This window comes from Nelumbo lutea, chromosome 7 (genome assembly GCF_056320005.1).
Source record: "Nelumbo lutea isolate HS-2025 chromosome 7, American lotus-T2T, whole genome shotgun sequence".
Lineage (NCBI taxonomy): Eukaryota > Viridiplantae > Streptophyta > Magnoliopsida > Proteales > Nelumbonaceae > Nelumbo > Nelumbo lutea.
Window position 1 is genome coordinate 2,104,458 of NC_142690.1, and position 18,522 is coordinate 2,122,979.

Here is an 18,522-nt window from a genome sequence, read left to right on the forward strand (position 1 = left end):
CTGCGTGCGGCGTGCGGCGTGCGGCCTGCGCAACCTGGCCGACCTGGACCAGCCTAGCGCATGATCCAACCAAGCCGCCCATAAGGCGTCCACCGACAAACCTGGCCTAGACATTGACTCGCCGACTGACACAGGCGCCAGCTTGATGACCTAGTCTAGACACTGGCCCACCGATTGACACAAGCACCAGCTTGACGACCTGGTCTAGACACTGACCCGTCGACTGACACAGGCGCCGACTTGATGACCTGGCCTAGACATTGACCCGCCGACTGACGCAGGCGCCCCCCTGACAACCCGGCCCAGGCACCGACCTGGCCGCCTAACACAAGCGCCAGCCTGACGAACTCGAGGAGTTCACCACCGTACCCCGGTTCTGACAGGATGCGACGAGTCTTACCATTTGGAGACTTTTCACCCACCAAACCTGCGAGGACTCCGGTATATAAAGACCTCACCCCCCAAAGGGGAGGGGGATGAAAAAAGGGAAGTAACCCTTGCTCTCTAGCTCTCTCATATTATATTCAAAGCTCTCTACAATAAGAGTGCTAACTTAAGCGTTGGAGAGCCCCCACCGGGAAAATACTCCCGGGACCTCTGATTCAGTTCTCGCATGTCCTTCAGCTCCCACCGCCTACAAAGAGGAGGAAAAGATGGAGTTCTCGTAGGTCTCTCAGCTCCCGCCACCTACAAAGAGGAGGAAAAGATGAAGTTCTCGCAGGTCCCTCAGCTCCCGCAGCCTACAAAGGAAAGAAGACCACCTCATGCTGAGGGCAATCGGATTGCGCCGCACCAGGGAGCTCCAGCATTCTCTAAGTCATCGGCCGCCTAGTAGGCAGTCCGCCACTAGGCAGTTCACCACCAAGCAGTTCGCCACCAGGCAGCTCGCCACTGGGCAGTTCACCACCAGGCAGTTCACCACCGAGCGGCTCGCCACCGGGCAGTTCGCCACCATGTGACGGTTTGACACAGGCTTAGTCTTGCCTACACTTGGCAGGCTTACGTTAGGGACATGCCCATCATTTTTGCCTGTAAGATTTTTGGGAGAATTGAGGTCATCTTCAGGCAAACCACCAAAAGCTTAATGTACTCTTTGAGGAGGGGTGGTCGACCTCCTTGGGTGCCTAACCTTGGCACTCCTAGACCATCATCCCCTTGCGGGGTGGCCCTGGTTAACGGCTAGCATGGCTACCAGGGTTCCTCATGGGCGCACACTTGCTCATGGGGACAGTGTTGAACCGGCACTGCGATGCCGATACTCAAGGGAGGCTTGGCATGCGGGCTTGGCTCAAGCACGTCCCTTCACAACGCCAGTCCCTTGCCCAAGCTGAGTGAGCTACCCGTTGCCCTTGGCGCACGGGTGTGTTCCGGCCCAAGCGGTTGCCTATCATCATGGCACACAAGTGCTTGTCATCATCGGCTTACAGGAGACCCATCACATCGGTGCCAAGTCACCTCATCGGCGCATGGTTGCCTTCCATTATGGTTGTTCCCCTTTAGCACGTAAGTGGCGCCTCCCATGGACTGGTCTGAGCCAGGAGAGTGCCCCGGCCATTGGACTTGAGGTCATGATCCAGTGCTACTGACTTTGGTGGAGCCATCCCATCGGGCAACTCCTAGCCTCTACGCGTTACAAAGGCTTGTTCTGGCCTGCTTTGGCTAGGACGCCGCACGGGTTCTTCCGTTGTAGAACTACCCCCGTGACAATTGGTATCAGAGCGAGTTGGCCAATTGCAGCCGCAATTGGTTTTCAGCAGATTAGCCCAGAGTCAGTTGAAGCGGTCATTTCAACAAGCAGCATTTTGTGGGGTGCAGTCCCTAGGCACTTCCACCCAGGATCGAGCAGAATTTAGATCAGGCCGGGAAAGAGGCCATTTCAGTGTTCGTGTCCCCATTCCAATGACACTAAAACAGCTTCCCTTGCGGTTGCAGAAGCATTGGTTCCTGTCCTCATGCGGGGGCAGACGCGTGAGCCTTGATAGGAATGTGGGTACACTGCCCGAGCATATTGCTTATCAGGCCTAGCAAGAGGCCATTCAATGTTCGTGTTTCCATTCCAATGACCCTAAAACAACTTCCCTTGTGGGTGCAGACACGTGGGCCTTGTTAGGAATGTGGTTACGCTGGCCGTTGGAGCATGGCGGCCCTACACCAGGAAAGTTTCAGGTGGACATGCTCAGTTTTCTGGTTGAACACTTGCGGCAGCAGAAGCTCATCACAAGGCGAGTGCATGTTCGGCAACTCATGGGTAAAAGTTGCCACACTTGCACAGATTGCGGTCAAGTCTCCTTGAGGCAGCAGTAGTGGGGCCCCCTCGGAGCGAAGATGTAGCCCGAGTCGGCGAGGCGAAGCGTAGTTTCGAGGGCCAAGAGAGCATAAGCCATGGCTAGGTTTGAGTAACCCGTACAGGGCGAGGTGAAGTCTACAGGCCAGCATGGTTAAAGGGTACCCAGGTCATCGCCAACAGGAGGAGTAGACCTATCAGCGTGTTCGGTAGCATCACTAAAAAGCTACCAAGAAGACGGTTGAGCCTTGAGGTAAGATGATACATGGGGCGGACCTCCGTGAAGCTCCACACACAATTCTTCGAGGGCCCTTCTTTCAAAAATCAACAGCATAGCCATTGCGCGGTTTGAGTAACCTCAACATTGGAGGGGTGAAGTCCAGGCAGGCGGGCAATGGTGAAACGGTTCCGTCCCCATAAATGGACACCAACATAGGCAAGACCCAGGTTGACCAGGTGAGCCCAGGAACTGGTGGAGAAATGGATGGCGCGGGACACAGACGTGCCTTTCACATGAAGACCATTGTCAAGGTCGACAATGGGTTGAGTGGGGGAGCCTGTGACGGTCTGACATAGGCTTAGCCTTGCCTACGCTTGGCAGGCTTACGTTAGGGACATGCCCATCATTTTTGCCTGTAAAATTTTTGGGAGAATTGAGGTCATCTTCAGGCAGACCACCAAAAGCTTAACGTACTCTTTGAGGAGGGGTGGTCGACCTCCTTGGGTGCCTAACCTTGGCACTCCTAGACCATCATCCCCCTGCGGGGCGGACCTGGTTAACGACTAGCATGGCTACCAAGGTTCCTCATGGGCACACACTTGCTCATGGGGACAGTGTCGGACCGGCACTGCGCTGCCGATACTCAAGGGAGGCTTGGCATGCGGGCTTGGCTCAAGCACGTCCCTTCACAACGCCAGTCCCTTGCCCAAGCTAAGTGAGCTACCTCGTTGCCCTTGGCGCATGGGTGTGTTCTGGCCCAAGCGGTTGCCTATCATCATGGCACATAGGTGCCTGTCATCATCGGCTTACAGGAGACCCATCACATCGGTGCCAAGTCACCTCATCGGCGCATGGTCGCCTTCCATTATGGTTGTCCCCCTTTAGCATGTAAGCGGCGCCTCCCATGGACCGGTCTGAGCCAGGAGAGTTCCCCGGCCATTGGACTTGAGGTCATGATCCAATGCTACTGACTTTGGTGGAGCCATCCCATCGGGCAACTCCTAGCCTCTACGTGTTACAAAGGCTTGTTCTGGCCTGCCTTGGCCAGGACTCCGCCCGGGTTCTTTTGCTGTAGAAGTACCCCCATGACAACCAGGCAATTCACCACCGAGCAGCTCACCACCAAGCAGCTCACCACCGGGCAGTTCACCACCGAGTGACTCGCCACCGGGCAGTTCACCACCAGGCAGTTCGCCACCATGCAACTCGCCACTAGGCAGCTCACCACCAGGCAATTCGCCACTGGGCAGTTCGCCCCCAGGCAGTTCTCCACCGAGCAGTTCGCCAGTAGGTAGTTCACTACCAAGTAGCTCATCACTAAGGCACCCCACCACCGGGTCAAATAACGAGGTACTTAGCCAAAAAATTTTACATCACAAAACATTGGTACGTGCCCGAAAACGGTTACATCAATTGGCGTCGTCTGTGGGAACACGACACAAAAAGCTAAGTTCTCATCCTACAAAAACTAAGTTCTCATCTTTCCAAAACTAAGTCCTCACTTTTTAGAAATTGAAGCTATCGCTTTATAGTTTACATTTTTTATGAACTCAGAGACTATGCAGGGAGCTAACGGACTAAGTAGCTCTACCAGCCTTACTTTCAATTCAGATAATGCCACATCGTCCTCTCCGCAAGGTCCCCCTACAAAGATGAGCTCTTCGTGGCTTCCGCGGGAGTTGGCGACCAACTGACTACATAGGCGCCCTTACTAGTCGAGCCTTCCAAGGCTCCCGTGTGAGCTGGCAATCTAAAGTTAGTAGTGTTGCCCCCGAAGGTCGAGCCCCTAGTAGCTTCTTGTAGGAGTAGGTGACCGGCATTACGAAGCTGATGCAGGCCAAGCCTACGGGCCACATTACTACTTAAGACCCGGTCGCCTCTCCGGCATGGGCAAAGTTAGAAAAGAGTAGACCACTGGTCACTCCCAAAGCCTACGGGCCACATTACCACTAAAGACCCGGTCGCCTCTCCGGCACGGGCAAAAGTCAAAGAAGAGTAGACTACGAGTCACTCCCAAAGCCTACGGCCTACGCGAACTGCGTGCGGCGTGCGGCCTGCGCGACCTGGCCGACATGGACCAGCCTATCGCATGATCCGGCCAAGCTGCCCATAAGGCGCCCACCGACAAACCTGGCCTAGACACTGACCCACCGACTGACACAGGTGCCAGCTTGATGATCTGGTCTAGACACTGACCCGCCGACTGACACAGGTGCCGACCTGATGACCTGGCCTAGACACTGACCCGCCGACTGACGCAGGCGCCCCCTGACAATCCGGCCCAGGCGCCGACCTGGCCGCTTGACACTAGCGCCAGCTTGACGACCTCAAGGAGTTCACCACCGTACCTCGGTTCTGACAGGATGTGACGAGTCTTACTGTTTGGAGGCTTTTCACCCACCTAACCTGCGAGGACTCCGATATATAAAGACCTCACCCCCCAAAGGGGAGGGGATGAAAAAAGGGAAGTAACCCCTACTCTCTAGCTCTCTCATATTATCTTCAAAGAACATACTGATGTGTCAGAGGTTCTCACACTAACCGGTTGATTCAATTGGATTTTGATTTAGAGATTTTCAAAAACCAATAGTACTGATTCAGTTCAAAATATTAAATACCCCATGGTTCAATTAACTGGACCGTGAGCACCCCTTGATCTTGTATTGAGTGCTCTTATTGAATGAAATTGATTTTGTCAACCCTATAAGAAAAAAATAAAAACAAAAATTATATTTTTGTGCAAACTAAATCAAAGAATTGAAATTCATGTAACATTGCTTGTTTTTGTCCTTTTTAATATTACACAAATGTATAGCATTTGCTCTTACACTAATTTATATTGAGAATGAAACTTAGGCTGTATTTTGATCAATTTCAAATTTTCAAGTTTTGTCGTTTTTAAAGATTTAAAATGCACAAAAGCCAAATTTAGGCTTTGTGCTTTGGGGCTTAAAAAGTGTTTGCCTTCTTAGTGTCCATAGCTTTATCAAAGAATTTCAACTCTGTCATCTTTCTTCTGTACGTCAAGAAGCCTAATTCCTTAGTGGTTAAGTTCTTCTTTCGTTAAACCGTTCTGCTGCCTCTGTGATTGATTGAAAGGTCCAACCCTCCAACCATAAAGATCAAAACATTGACCACAAGTGCCCTGATTACTGGCCCAAACCCATAAAATTAGCAGTTCTGATCTTACGAACGTTAAATATGTAATATATATTTTCTGTATTGAATCACTCGCCTTTACCGTATAGGGACAATATTTCAAATTTCTTTAAATAGTACAATACTTTTTCTAACAACGTTAATAACTCTAACCAGTAGTGGGGCTCCAAAACGCATCTCGCCTGAGGCTATCCAGTCTATGTGCTAACCGAACCACCACTCAATTGGCGTTGAACAGGTAATAAATTATAGGGGCTCAAACCAGTTTAGGGATCTCTTACGTCTGCGTTAGAAGTTCATACTTGTATCAGCAGTTCAATACTGTCAACCAATCACTTGCATCTACCAAAATTGTTGTATACTTGTATTCAATTTGTTCATTGTCAAAATGAAGGATAAAATCCAAATGTTTTATCAATTCATGCTGATTTTCGGTGCAAGTAATGTCACGGGTAGGCCTAGGACTGCCGCCGGCTGGCTCAAGGACCCAATATGTCCATTACATGTAATGACAGTTGCAGAAGTTTCTGAGTATAATGGATATGGAGCTCAGACTATCCTTGATATTGCCCAAAGTCCAAACCCTAACCTGATTTCTTGGTTCTGACAATTCGTCGGAAGGAATTTTTCTAGATTGATTCTGAGAAATAACAGAAAAATAAAAAATAAAAACAACTTTGATAGTTTGATGGCAAGCATCAATATTCTGGGTTGAATTCAGAATACCGGATATCTTAGGTGGGGCAGACATGGCTTATGCTACCAAACTTTGTGAACAGTGTGTTCCCTTCTGCCCATAAATTGAGAACAACCCAGCTTTTGTCTAGGATCAACATCACAAGGTCATTCTAACACTTAGGGTCCGTTTGGTTTGCAGTCACAATCTAAACCGAAATCAGAATTAGAATCCCTTAGAATCAAAATCAGAATGGTATATTCTCATACCCTATTTGGTTCAAATGGGAGTCGGAATTGAAATCAGATGGAATGGAATCTCATTCCAAGGGAGGGGAGGGAATGACCATTCCCTTAAATGGAGGAATGCCATTCCACCAGGAATGGGAATAAAATTCCAATTCTGCCGAATCAAACAGCTGGAATTGGAATGGGTGGATTCCAAACACCTATTCCCATAAACCAAATGGGCCCAGTCTCAGCTTATCAGCTGCATACACAAACATGATGGTTGCTTGATAAGAAATGCATGTAATAATTCTTAAAGAAATTTATTTGTGCAAAAAAAAAAAAAGAAAAATTTATTTGTGCTGTTAATATTCATAGTTTCTTCATGGAAACACGTAGTATTTTACATATGGAATTCATATTCTCATAATGTCTTAACATGCATGCATTGAAATTCTCACCCATTTCAACAGATTCAAGCTTAGATGGTGGCACAACCTAACCAGAAGAGCTATATGCTGACGGTTACACCTGCAACAGAAATTACAATTCTTAATTCAAACTTAGACGGCTAAATACCCTCTTAAAAAGTGTTTAAGTTTAAACATTGTAATGGGCTGAAAAGGTTGAAAAGACAGAAAACCAAACAATGATATTGATGAAAGAGTTTACTCGAAAATTCATTACACAGTATGAACCATGATGTACCGAGTACTGACACCTAAAGTGAAACAGAAAGGAAAATTTGCTATGGTCACTAGAACTCCGGATAAAAACAAGTTATTACAGAGTATGATGCAATGACAGTGAAACCTACAGTGAAACGTTAAAGGAAAAACTGCTATCAATCATTACTAATCCTATGGATGAAAATAAGTGTCAATCTTCTGAGTTCTGAACAGGCCTGACTCTGCTTCAAAGTTCAAACTCAGAGATGAAGGATTCACAACAAGCTAAGTAAACCAAGTTTATAGTTATAGTTATGGCAAACCACTGTCAGCTATAGAGAGATATAGCGAGTATAGAAAGTGATGATAACAGAATTTTCATTCCATAAATTGAATTATATATACAGACTGGTTTTCCTTTACATACCTCAGAAATTTTGAGATAGATAAGAAGGAGGATATAAATAACGATCACCAATCTTAGATTTCTCTGCATTCCTCCAGAAAACTCTTAACCTATTCGTTCATAGTTCTGAAAATATAGGCATGGTTCAACTTGGACAAAATAATAAAAAAACCAATCTTACTAAGAGAATAAATCAACGATGTCAACTGTGACACAGTTTAAATTCCCTCCTGAACCAAGAAGAGTTGGCATACTTAAAATAAAGGCCATTACCCAATGTTGGTCCCAGCTATCTGGGATCTTTGTAGGGGTATATTGGATACGGTCCTAACCTTTGGCATTTTTTACACAAAGTGGCCACTCTCGGACTTGAACCCACGTTCTCATGCTTGCCAGCCCGAGATTTTACCACTACACCAAGTTGGCATACTTAAAAACATTTGAGCCAATTAGTGAGTTTGAACAATGATGAATATTTTCTTTTTGGTGGATTAGCAGGATTCAACCAGCATCAAGGTTTCAGTATCAATTACAACTAGAAAATCCAAAAGAAGTTACATTTGCAGATTCACTATCACTGACTCGTGAGGCAGAACACCAAAATACCATCCTTATCAATGAAATAATTAAAATCTGTTATAACAATATGATAATAGAACATCACAACTAGTAGAGGAACTATGAAACTAAAAAAACTGACAGAAACTGCTCCAGCATAATATATGTTTTCACAATATTTCCATACAGAACATTCTGCCACTTTTGCTTCTCATTCACGATTTTTTATCTGACATCATGCTGCTGTAAAACCTTCTGATGAAGTATACACACTCCAACTACAACAGCTTTGCTACTTTTATAGAAAATTTGTAAAAATTCTTAATGGAAGTCCAAATGGACAGTATACAATCTTATGTCAAGCAACCCCCTTTCATCATTTTCATGTTCTCTGAGAACTTATTATGTTGGTAAAGTTAGTGTTTGTTACCAGAGACTTCTATCCAAAATTCAATTTTCCCATGTTGTGACAATGATAATAATCTTGCAACTAATGATACTAATAAGCAGGTCCTATAGTTTCTAATTCATTCCTTAAATGATTAAATCCAATTACAAATACATAATTAGCATAAAGCTAATTCTAATGTCAAGGGTTTAGCTGTCACAATGCCCTTGAATCACAAAAGGAGATATATTGTCAAACCATGCAACTCTGTTTTAGCACGAATAATGGTGTTCACATTTTATCATCATAGAGAAGGACCATGATAGCATAGATTTCTTAGCATAATATAATCACCACCCAGTAATATATGTCGATGCATACATGCAGATGAAATAAAAGAAAAAGTTCTTGCACGTATTGAATGATAACACATTATAAAAATAACAGAACAGCATCCGTAGTTCTTCAGTATGTCGGGACACACAGCTTCAAAATTCTAATTGCCTAGGCAACAAGCCGAAAACCTAGGTTATTGACATCAGATCCCAATTGGAATATTCACCAAAAAGGAACTAGAGAGCATTTTGGTCTTGTTGCCTTGTCATTATAACCTGTAGAGACCTCAATCTCCTATCTTTTCGTATACAACAGCTTGGCACTTGACAGCTCTTCTATGCGGGGTGGTTAAGGTGGGTAGCTGCACCAACTCATTTGTCCACTAGAGGGAAGCATGAAGTATATATAGGTGCTTCGTTGACTTAAAAAGAATATTTTTTCTTAATAATTTACAAAAACAGTGTGAGTTAGTTGGCCTCTTACATCAACTAAGAGGCCGTTTCTCAGCTGATGAAAGTTAGAAATCTTTTTATAACATGTACTTGAATATTTTAAGAAAAAAAAAAGCAAAAAATAAAAATAAAACATTTTTTCAGGGAGCAGATGTCTTCACTTGTTCAACCTTTCCATGCTAGCAAAGTAAGTCACCATGCCGATTTCCTATAGATTTTCCCAAGAATTATGATCAAGATTCTCAACACCCAGAACATTTTGCATTATGGTTTAAGTCAAATAGGGTTTGAATTATTAATTTGGGAAATCCAGGAGATGCAGATTAAAAAGCATCAAAATGGCAATGAAGGCAAAGGATAAATCACTGATCACACTGGTGAAGAGAACCATGGTGATTCAGGTTTCATGTTTCTAATAAGATGGAATAAATGAAAGTAATAAGAATCCCTGTGATTTCTTAGTTTCATTATTGAAGAGTAAATGCATCTAATTTTGAGCTAACTCTGCTTTCATCCAACACATACAACAAGAGGTGCATCTATTTTAGACTTCATCACTGGGATTTTCACCTTCAAGTCTAAGGTATTCTCTCATTGGAGAAGAGAGAAATAACCTTCAGATCAAATTTATGTTACCCAGACACCCGAAACCTTTAAATTCTGGCAAATGTCCACCACATCACCTGCCATTCCTCACAGAATCTCAGAACAGTTCCCGAAATCAAACCCAGAATGTAAAATCAGTACTTTTTAAACTTGAATTCCCAATTTCTAGCAAAAATGGTCTTTATTTTTTACCGGAAGCATTTAAAGGCAATAACTGAGAATCAAGAACGTACACAGCAAACAGAGAAAAGCAAGCAGATGTAAATGCTGAGATCGTAAATAATAGAACGGTAGATTATATGTTACCTCTGCAACCAAAGAAGACAGATATTTTCTCCCTTGACACGCTTTGCTCTTACATTCTGGAATGGTCTCAAACTGCTTAGCCGGCAACTTTTCCGAGAGAGCCCCAACATAAAATGTAATCATATCCGAGGCTTCATCAGCTTGAATTCCGGTGACAGACACCCACAAGAAGAGCTTCTTTGCTTGAATCCCCGACACGTCCCGAACTTTTCCGTAGCTAAGTTTTCCGGTGATCTTCTTATCGTACCAGACGAGCTCGTCGAAGTGAACGTAACACGGGTGTTGAAGCTCAACATGGAAGTCCCCGTTTTCAGATAGCAAGTATGACTTGACGGCGTTGGGGAGAAGACCCTTTGGGAGGCCGAACGCAGGGAGGAGGTCGTGAACGCCGGTGACAGGCGGCTCCACCGTGTAAATTTCCTGAACTTCCACTACATCATCGTGTGGAGTGACGATTGTAAGACGGGTTGCTGTGGAACACAGGAGAGAGAAAAAACACAGAATGGTTGCAGAGACGAGCTTCGCCATTGACTTGTTTGGAGAGAAAATCTGTGGAACACGAAGAAGGCGACGACCGACTACTCTAGAGTCCAATACTCCTGACGTAAAGAAAAAGACTCGGCACGTGGAGAAGTTAGCTACTCCATCTTGGAGTGGAGTAGGCGAGTAGCGCTGGGTTAAAACCGTGAAATCACGGCCTTTGGTGCATAGTTTTGTCTACGCTTGGCCGGCATAGGGACGTCATTTTCATTTTTCTCATTTTCACCCATCAGATTTTTTTGGAGAATTGATGTTATATTCAGTTAGGGGCGACTTTGGTTAATGGCTAGCATGGCTATCAGGGTTCTTCATGGGTGTATACATGTTCATGGGGACAATGCATGGACCGGCACTCCGTTGCCAACACTCAAGGAAGGCTTGGCATGTGGGCATAGCTCAGGTATGACCTTTCATCACGCCAGCCCCTTGCCTAAGCTGAATGAGTTATCCCGTTGCCCATAGCGCACGGGTGTGTTCCGGTTCAGCGGTTGCCTATCATCATTGGCACACAGGTGCCATCATCATTGGCATATAGGAGTCCCTTCACATTAGCGCCAAGTCACCTCTCATCATGACCTTCCCCCTTTAGCACGTAAAAAGTGCCTCCCATGGACCGACACGAGCCAGTCAAGAGCCCCGGCCATATGACTTGAGGTCATGATCTAGTGCTACTGACCTTGGTGGAGCCATCTCATCGGGCAACTCCTAACCTCGCATCACAAAAAGGCTTGTCTTGGCCTACCTTGGCATGGACGCCGCACGGGTTTCTTCCACTATAGAACTACCCCCGTGACAGTTGGTATCAGAGTGAGCTAGCTAACTGTTGTCGCAGTTGGTATCAAAGCAGATTAGCATAGAGCCAGTTGTAGTGGTCATCTCAACAAGCAACACATCGTGGGGTGCAGTCCCTAGGCACTTCCACTCGGACACAAGCAAGCATCTTCATATTAGGCCTGGCAGGAGGCCATTCATCGTGTCCCCATTCCAATGACCCCAAAATAGCGCCCTTGCGGGGGCAGACGCATTGGTTGCTATGCTCATGCGGGGGCAGATGCATGAGCCTTTTCATGGGAGGAATATTGTGATGGTTTGAGTGGGGGAGTGCCATGCTTCCTCACGGACATCAGTTGTTGTTCATTTTGGTGAGGTGTTGTGCAGTGCACCTACATCTTGGTTTCATGACGGATGAGCCATTGTTCCGTAGCTTTGTCTGAGGCACTACTAAGGCGGGGACAACAATCTGAAACTGGTTGGTGTCGATGGTTGGTCAAGGAATATCACTAAAGTGGCAGTTTTGCATCAAATGGTTCATTAGTTGAAGCCACAATATTGGAATGATAGGAATGTGGGTACACTGGCCATTGGAGCATGGTGGCCCTACACCGGTAATGCATCGGAGGATATGCTCAGCTCAACAACAAGGCGGAACATTCCCAGCAGACAACACACATCACAAGGCGAGTGCATGTTCGACAACATCATGGGTAAAAGTTGCCACACTCGCACACATTGCGGTCAGATCTCCTTGAGGCAGCAACACATTGGGGCCCCCTCGGAGCGAAGATGTAGCCCGAACCGGCGAGGTGAAGTGTAGTTTCGAGGGCCAACAAAGCATAATCCATGATTAGGTTTGAATAATCTGCACATGGCGAGGTGAAGTCCGTAGGCCAGCATGGTGAAAGGGTACACCTAGGACACACACCAACAATAGGAGTAGACCTACCACATCGTGTTCGATAGCACCACTGAAAAGCTACCAAGAAGACGGTTGAGCCTTGAGGTAAAGATGATACATGGGGCAGACCTCCACGAAGCACACACATCCAATTTCTTCGAGGGCCCTTCTTTCACACTTTCAATGGCATAGCAATTGTGCAGTTTGAGTAACCTCAACATAGGGGGTGTAGTCTTGGCAGACTAGCATGGTGAAATGGTTAAGTCCCCATAAATGGACACCAATATAGGTGAGACCCAGGTTAGCCAGGCGAGCCCAGGAACTGGCGCAGAAGTGGATGGCGCGGAACACAGATGCCCATTCACAGAAAGACCATTGTCGAGGACGATAATGGATCCGGTGGGAGAGCCTGTCACGGTCTGACACAGGCTTAGTCTCACCTACACTTGGCAAGCTTACGTTAAAGGACACCATCGTCATTTTTGCCTGTAAAATTTTTGGGAGAATTGATGTTATCTTCAGGTAGACCACCAAAAGCTTAACGTACCCTTTGAGGAGGAGTGGTCGACCTCCTTAGTGCCTAACCTTGGCACTCCTAGACCATCATCCCTTGCGAGGCGGCCCTGGTTAATGGCTAGCATGGCTATCAGGGTTTCTCAAGGGCGCATACATGCCCATGGGGACAATGCATGGATCGGCACTGCGCTGCTAACACTCAAGGGAGGCTTGGCATGCGGGCCTGCCTCAACTGTGACCCTTCACCATGCCAGCCCCTTGCCTAAGTTGAATGAGTTATCCCGTTGCCCATAGCGCACGGGTGTGTTCTGGCCTAGCGGTTGCCTATCATCATTGGCACACAGGTGCCATTATCATTGACATATAGGAGTCCCTTCAATCGGCGCCAAGTCGCCTCTCATCACAGCCTTTCCCCTTTAACACTTAAAAGGTGCCTCCCATGGACCGGCCATGTGACTTGAGGTTATGATTCAATACTACTGACCTTAGTGGAGTCATCTCATCGGGCAACTCCTAACCCCGCATCACATAAAGGCTTGTCATGGCCTGCCTTGGCCTAGACGCCGCATGGGTTTCTTCCGTTGTAAAACCACCACCGTGACAATGGGGCGTTATTATTATTGGTAACGGTCCGTAAGAGATAGCAATATTGAAGTGTAACTCATCGGATCTATATAAATGAAAAATAAATACGCTATATTCAAGAGATGGTAACAGTTTACCCCCAAATCCTCCTATTTATAGATTTCAGCACTTTGCCCCCCTGACACGATAATAGAGTGACAGCAAAATTACTAAATTGTCTACGTCGACATTTGTTTTGGCACAAAGATAGAGAACTTTATATTAAATATGCTGTTAAACTTACAAGCATCATAAGGTATTAGATGAACAATATATATTATATTTACAAAATCAAATGATTTAAACAGTTCTAGAGTGGAAAAGGGAAAATTCTATATTAATACCCTGCAATATTGGGATAATTTTAATTTAGTATTCAAATTTCAAAATGCTGACCTTTCAATACCTAAAATCAATTTAGGATGGACCATCTATCCTGTCTACCTTATTAAACATTAAATGCTTATTTTATGGAATTTATACTAAGGTGTTGTTTGATTGCAATTTTTAGATGTTTGAATCTTAAAAGTTTGCTTTTGAGATACCTTACTTTGTTTGTTATTACCTCTTATTACATATCTGAAATTAGATTTCAGATCTTAATTTCTTAAAAGTGGAGAAGCTGCTTATTAGAGTGAGGAGTAGGGCCGTAAATATTTGCTTACGAGATTATTTGTGCTCTATGCACCAACATTAGAACTCATAAGTCTGCTTGTCATTTCAATTTCAACCAGCCTCAAGTAGTTTATTAGTTAATCGGTATTTATTAGAACTATTATCATAATACTTTTTACGGAGGAGAGAAGAAATTGCCAATTGCTAATCAAATAATAATTTGGGTAAAACTTTTTAGGTTACAAGCTTGTGAGAAAAAGCATGAACGCTAATAAAGCTTCTCTTTGATTATTGTGAGGCCTAAGGTTGCCACATATTTGGTTTGAAGGAAAAAGTAGGGAAAGGTACGGAAGCCTATACAACTTTATATCTTTTCCTTCAAACCATAGCCTAAATGTTCCTAATTAATTTAGAATATGAAAAGTCTTTGGAAGAAACATTTGCTATGTTTGAATTTATACATTTAGAAAAAAGAAAATTTCAAAAAAAAAAGTACAAAGAACAATGCTTAGACAATCTTGTTTTAATATATACTAGTGGCGACCAATGTGATGCACAGTAAAATCTGAAGGATTGAATAATTTTATTTCTATTAATTAATTGATAAATTAATAATTAAAATCCGTTGTTAGTTAACTAAAAGTATTCAAAGATATTGTTTAATATTTAAAATTTTAATAATTATATTTTTCATTTATTGTTGATTTATAGAAAACCATTATTGTTAATGTAATATAAACAAATATTTTTAATAAATTTAATTTCATTAATCATTTGTAGTAATTTTAATAATTGTTATTCTTTTTGTTATTTTTAAATGAAATTTTATTGAATTTAAATAAATAAAAATATTTATAAAAGCTAACATTTTTATTAATTTCACTAATAATTAACAATTATATAGGAATGGCAACAGGGCGGTTTTGGTGTGGAGCACCACATCCCTGTCCTCGCCCAGTAGTCAAGACACTCTACCACATCCCTATCTTGTCCCCAGTGTTAGGCAGGTTCAAGGCAAAACATCCGCTCCTCGTTAGGGATGGGAAATCCTTGAATTTCCTTGCCTCGACCTCAATATCGGGCGAGTTCAAGGCAAAGCACCCACTCCTCATCAAGATGGGAATCCTCGAATTTCCCCCACCTCGTCCCTAGTATCGGGTGGGTTCAAAACAAAGCATCCACTCCTCATCAACCCAATATTCAATTTGATTACAAAAATGATCAAAAGGATATACTGAATATCAGTCACATGGTAAATTTCTAAAGTGTCTTCAATTTTCAAAAAAGTATTTTCATGAAAAAATTGGAAAATTTATTGCATTTATGTAATTTTGAAAATTTATTTTTAAATTATTATTAAATAATTTATTTTATTTTTAAATGGATTACTTACAATATTACACTAATTTCTCATATATAAACTAATCAATAATTTTTTTTTCCAATATTATACTAATTTATCTTAATAATTTCTGTAATTATTAGTTAAAATGACAATTTTCCTTTTCCCATACCCATTTATATTTATTAATTTTCAATAATTTACAATGAAAAGTATATCATTTTTCAATATTTTTCCAAAATCTATCAAATGTAATAAATTTTCCTAAAATTTCCAAAATATTCCAATAATTTTTTAATAATTATTTAATACATTTTAAATAAACTTTCAAAAATTCTTAATCTTTTAATTTCCAAAATGTTATTTTACGAAAATGTAGTTTTATGAAAATTAAAAAAAAAATCTATTACATTTGTCTAATTATGGAGATTGATTAGTAATTATTTTAAATTGTTATCAAATATTTATTTTTATTAGGTAATTACTAACAAATATACATTAATTTATCTTTTATTTTCCAATATAAATTAATTAATAATTTCATTTTCCAAAATTATAATATTTTATTCCCCCATCTGCATTTAGTTATTAACTATAATAATAGCAATAACTAAAATTTTATACTTTTTGATAATTGTTGAATATAATTTTCAATTTTATGGAAATTAGTTAGAGTTTTCAATTTCTATAAAATGTTGTTAATTAACATGAATATAACAATATTTACCCAAAATACTTTAAAAAGTCATGATGAGCTAATTAATTACAATATTTAATAATTTTTGGTAATTTACTAACTGTACTAATAAGAATATTTAATTTTTTGTAATTTACTAACCGTATTTATTAACTTTTGGTAATAACAATATTTAATATTCATTGAATATGAATTGGATTAAATATTAACCGTATTTAACTATTTATTAATTAATATGAATATTTTAAATGAGAGAGAATGGATATAGATTCGGGGAGAGATTTTCGGAGTTGATTGGGGAATGGGATAACATGATACATTCCTAATGGTTTAGAGGAGATACACATTAGGAGAGAGAGTCTAGGAATATTTTTAGCTAGTTGGGTTGGGAATGGTGACATAGTTTAATGGGAGTGGTGGGAATAGGAGAGGAGAGATAGTTAAGGAGAATGCGGGATGAGGGTAATGAAGCAATGAGAGACATGCAGATGTGGACCATAGATAGATTTTGAGATTTAATAGGATGAGGGAAGATGTTAGATTGGAGAGAGAGAGGATGATCCTATTGGTCAAAGTAATAATGGATTTTATTAGAATCCATTAAGATGTAAGAGGCTTTTTATTAGAGACAATTAAGATATATATATAATTCGAAAACATGATTTTAAAACATGACCCAAAAACATAACTGTTCTGGCCACTGATTTCCAGGTCGACGATTCGACCATCTGATTCAAACAGACGGCCCATTCTAACAAAAAAAAATCAAAAATGGCAAAATATCGTTAAACAGATCAACAGGTCATTGACTGATTCAACGGATTTTTGCCAAGGACTAAGTTTGAGGTAAAACAAAACCAATTGCTTGGATGACGGTTCCCGGACCGAAATCCAAGAGGTCAGCGTGAGCCTTGTAGCGAGAGTACCCTTCACCTCTCCTCTTGCCTCTTTTCTATTATAAATATAGATACAAAGCAATAGGTGACTCGGTTCAGCTATTATTATCAAATGGGCTACTGATTTGAATGACATTTTGTTCCAAAAAATATTGAATATACATGCCCTTCAAGCAAAGAATAACGAGCAACGTGTGCTATATGTTCTCCAACTCCAAACCAATTTGGCACATTTTAGACTTTTTAGTCGCTTAGCACTCTTTGCTAAATGGCTAGAAGAATCCCTTACCATTTACATAATACCAAGATGCTACATTTACTGGTGATGTTTGTCATAGATGCTGTTTTCTAAGAAAAAGGCACTATATAAGCACCACATCAGAGAAAGCAGTGCTTGATACACCACCACCTTGTTTGGTACTGTTTTTCTAGAAACAAACTGCTCCAAACCACACCATGGAAATTGAAAAAATTTGGTCTAAAGCAACACTAAATTCAATATTTTTGAGAAAACAGCATGTTGCTACCAGCAGTGCAATGATGTCACATCATTTTAGACATTGGATAATATACATCAATGTTGAAAATATTACTGCCAGCACTGGCACCAAATAAAATGAATGCTGTTTTCTCAAAAAAACATCTATGTGACAGCACCGATTCCAAACAAAAAATAAGAGAAAATGGTGCTTACAACTCTACATGCCCAACACCATTTTTAAGAAAAAACACCTACATTATCACCCAAAATCTACTAAACAAAAAATTATTTGCTCCCTCTGAAGATTCATTTGCACTCGTGTAAACGTATCAGAAGTTAAGATTTGACTTTATCTTACATAGTTCAGTGGTTTTCGTGTCTACACCCAGAAAAGATATAACGAACACGCTATATTTGGAGATCAGTATAAATTAGATTTAAATTTGTCCTAGGGAACTGTCTTGGTTTCTACCAGACCAGACCCCCACATATTGAAAATGCAAGAACGAATTTTACATTCGCAAGCGTGTAGTGAGGGGCCATGATTTACCAGGTGTCCTACCAAAGAGGCTAACGTGCAGATGATAACATAGATCTATTATGCACGAAAAATCAACGACGTTGAGAGCAATTGCATTATTTTCTTGGCTCCAGGTGTGTCCATTGTTAACTAGGTCAGAGATCATGAAATGGTTATTAGTCTAGTCTTCTGAAACAACCACTAAACCAATATGTGGTAAGCTTCAAGCACTCCCCACCCCCAAATCAACAAGGTTGGAGAACAAACTTTAAGCCAGTAAAAGAATCTCAGACAAGACATACGTAGCATTCAGATGTTGCTCTGCAAAAA

The 18,522-nt window shown here is 42.1% G+C and overlaps 1 protein-coding gene across 1 annotated transcript; it reads right to left on the minus strand.

Moving 5' to 3' along the window:
- Positions 1-6,888: 6,888 nt before the first annotated feature.
- On the minus strand, positions 6,889-10,930 carry LOC148844589 (DUF538 family protein, putative (Protein of unknown function, DUF538)). Its single transcript, XM_088956241.1, has 2 exons — positions 10,287-10,930; positions 6,889-7,097 (listed from the first exon to the last, which is right to left on the minus strand). Exons 1-2 carry the CDS (start codon positions 10,812-10,814, stop codon positions 7,092-7,094), a joined length of 534 nt encoding a protein of 177 aa, XP_088812367.1. The 5' UTR covers positions 10,815-10,930; the 3' UTR covers positions 6,889-7,091.
- Positions 10,931-18,522: the final 7,592 nt, after the last annotated feature.